The 2619-nt window shown below is 65.4% G+C and overlaps 1 protein-coding gene across 1 annotated transcript in view; it reads right to left on the bottom strand.

The window, feature by feature from the left end:
• Positions 1 to 172: 172 nt before the first annotated feature.
• The window catches only part of MDC1 (mediator of DNA damage checkpoint 1), a 5622-nt gene continuing 3175 nt past the window's right edge, over positions 173 to 2619 (bottom strand). Inside the window, exons 5-10 of the mRNA XM_026867548.1 lie at positions 2558 to 2616; positions 2276 to 2353; positions 1400 to 1585; positions 872 to 997; positions 286 to 396; positions 173 to 181 (exon numbers count right to left, since the gene is read on the bottom strand). Of these exons, the coding sequence (XP_026723349.1) occupies positions 173 to 181; positions 286 to 396; positions 872 to 997; positions 1400 to 1585; positions 2276 to 2353; positions 2558 to 2616 (569 nt within the window). The remainder of the gene's footprint in view (positions 182 to 285; positions 397 to 871; positions 998 to 1399; positions 1586 to 2275; positions 2354 to 2557; positions 2617 to 2619) is intronic.

Raw genomic sequence — 2619 nt, 5'->3', positions numbered from 1 at the left:
CATGTCCCCCAACGTCCCCCTGGTCCCCTCCCCGGTGGCTCTGGGACGCCCATGTCCCCTTGGTACCCTCCCTGGTGGCTCTGGGACCCCCAATGTCCCCTCCTTGGTGGCTCTGGGCCCCCCATGTGCTCCGATGTCCCCTTGTTCCCCTCCCCAGTGGCTCTGGGACCCCTCATGTCCCCTGACGTCCCCCTGGTCCCCTCCCCAGTGGCTCTGGGACCCCCTATGTCCCCTTTCCAGTGGCTCTGGGCCACCCATGTCCCCCTCCAACCGCTGTCCCCTCACCCCATAAGTGTCGGGCATCGTGGGCAGGAAGGTGCCACCGCTGCAGGTGACAATGTCCCTCATCTGCTCGGGCTCAGGGCGGACGCTGGGGGTGACATGGACCTCGTAGCCCTGGGGACATGGAGGGGACACAGGGGGGCACGTCTGTCAGTCCCTCCCCGAGCCCCCGGAATGTCTCCTGGGGGACAAGGACACCTTGGGGACACTAAGGGACATCAAAGGACACCCCTTGGGGTTGTCCCCAAGTCCACCACGCTGGACCAAGGCCATTTGGGGGGGAGAGGGGGTGGTGACACAACTTGTGGAACAGAGGACACTTTTGGGGACAGGTTGGTCCCTCGCAGCCACCCCCAAGCCCCTGAGGCCCGAGGGGCCACTGTGGCGCTATCGGGGGACATCGGGTGACAGCAGGGGACATCAGGTGACACTGGGGGACAGCAGAGGACATCGGTTGCTGTGTCACCCAGTGGGTGCCCCACTCGGTGGAGGGACAGGGCCACCCGTTGTGGGGTTCAGGGCCCCTCAGGGAGTGCTGGGGCCACTTGGGAAGGGTTGTGGCCACTTGGGGACAGTTGGGGACGGTCACCTGGAGCAGGGGGTGGCGGCGGGCGCAGCGCAGGGCCTGGGCCAGGCTGAAGCCGAAGTGTTGCTCCTGTTGCCTGTCCCGCACCAGGAAGGGACCCGTCCCCAGGACACGGCCGCTGCTGGTGCTCTGGGGACACACAGGGGACAGGCGGTGGCACCCCCCGACCTCAGGGACATCCCCACTCCCAGCTCCCTCCTGTCCCCAAATGGGGCCCTCCCTTGTCACCCAAAGGCCCCTCGTCCCCAAGGATCCCACCCCCTGTCCCCAAGGCCATCATCCTCTGTCCCCAAGGACCCACCCTTGTCCCCAAGGCCACCATCCCCAAGGACCCCTGTTGTCCCCAAAGACCCCTCCATTGTCCTCAGGGACACCATCCCCTGTCCCCAAGGTCTCCACTTGTCCTCAAGGACCCCCCCCCATGTCCCCAAGGCCACAATCCCCTGACCCCAAGGACACTATCTGCTGTGCCCAAGGACACCTCCCCTTGTCCCCAAGCCCCCCCTCTCCTGTCCCCCACCCCTTTGGGACCTTGTGGAGCCACTCGGGGGTGACGATGGGGACACCACGGGCCACCGCGCAGAGGAACTTGACGGTGCGTCGGACGCGGTCGGTCACCAGGTGGGTGCAGTCGAAGATGGAGGTGGCCATGGACCCCCCCAGTGTCTTCAGGGCCACCTCCATCCCCGGGGAGGCCACCACCCCCGTGAACAGCACCTGGGGACATAGTCACACCATGAGGACACATTGGGGACATCCCTGGGGAAGCCACCACCCACGTGACCAGCACCTGGGGACACAAGGACACCATGGGGACACATTGGGGACATCCCTGGGGTGGCCACCACTCCCATGAACAGCATCTGGGGACAAGGGGACACTGTGAGGACACATTGGGGACATCCCTGGGGTGGCCACCACTCCCATGAACAGCACCTGGGGACAAGGGGACACTGTGAGGACATTGTGGGGACATCCCTGGGGTGGCCATCACCACTCTAAAGAACAGTGAAGGATGCAGGGACACGATGGGGACACATTAGGGACGTCCCTGGGGAGGCCACCACCCCTATGAAGAGAACCTGGGGATGTGGGGACATGTTGGGGACATCCCTGGGGAGGCCACCACCCCTGTGAACAGTACCGGGGGACAAGGGGACACCATGGGGACATCCCTGGGGCCACCCCCACCCCTGTGAACAGTACCTGGGGTCATGGGGACACGTTGGGGACATCCCTGGGGTGGCCACCACCCCCATGAATAGGACCTGGGGACATGGGGACACCATGGGGACATCCCTGCGGCCACGCCCACCCCTGTGAACAGCACCTGGGGACACCACGGGGACACTCAAGGGTGACATTGGGGACACCCCTTGGTGCTGCCCCCCTCTTCTCCTACAATACCTTGGGAGGGGTGGAGCCAGGGACCCCCCAGGGGCGGAGCTGGGGCTCGGTGACCTCTGGCGGCTCCTTCTCTTGCTCCTGGGGGGGCGGAGCCATGGGATGAGACCCCACCCCATCCCAACAAGCCCCACCCACTCCCCATTTAGCCACACCCCACCCTGGTCTCCACCAATCAGCAGCCAGCAAGGGTGGGGCCCCACGGAGACCCCACTCACCCATGCCTAAGCCCAGTATTTTGGCCACGCCCACCACCATTAAGCTCCACCCCCAAGCCACACCCACCTCCACTTGCATCCGTGATGGGGCAGGACTTGCCCGACGGGGGCGTGGTTTAGCCGGGGGGC

Source organism: Athene cunicularia, unplaced genomic scaffold (assembly GCF_003259725.1).
Source record: "Athene cunicularia isolate RWA unplaced genomic scaffold, athCun1 SCF_73, whole genome shotgun sequence".
NCBI lineage: Eukaryota > Metazoa > Chordata > Aves > Strigiformes > Strigidae > Athene > Athene cunicularia.
This window is presented reverse-complemented; position numbering and strand designations above follow the sequence as displayed.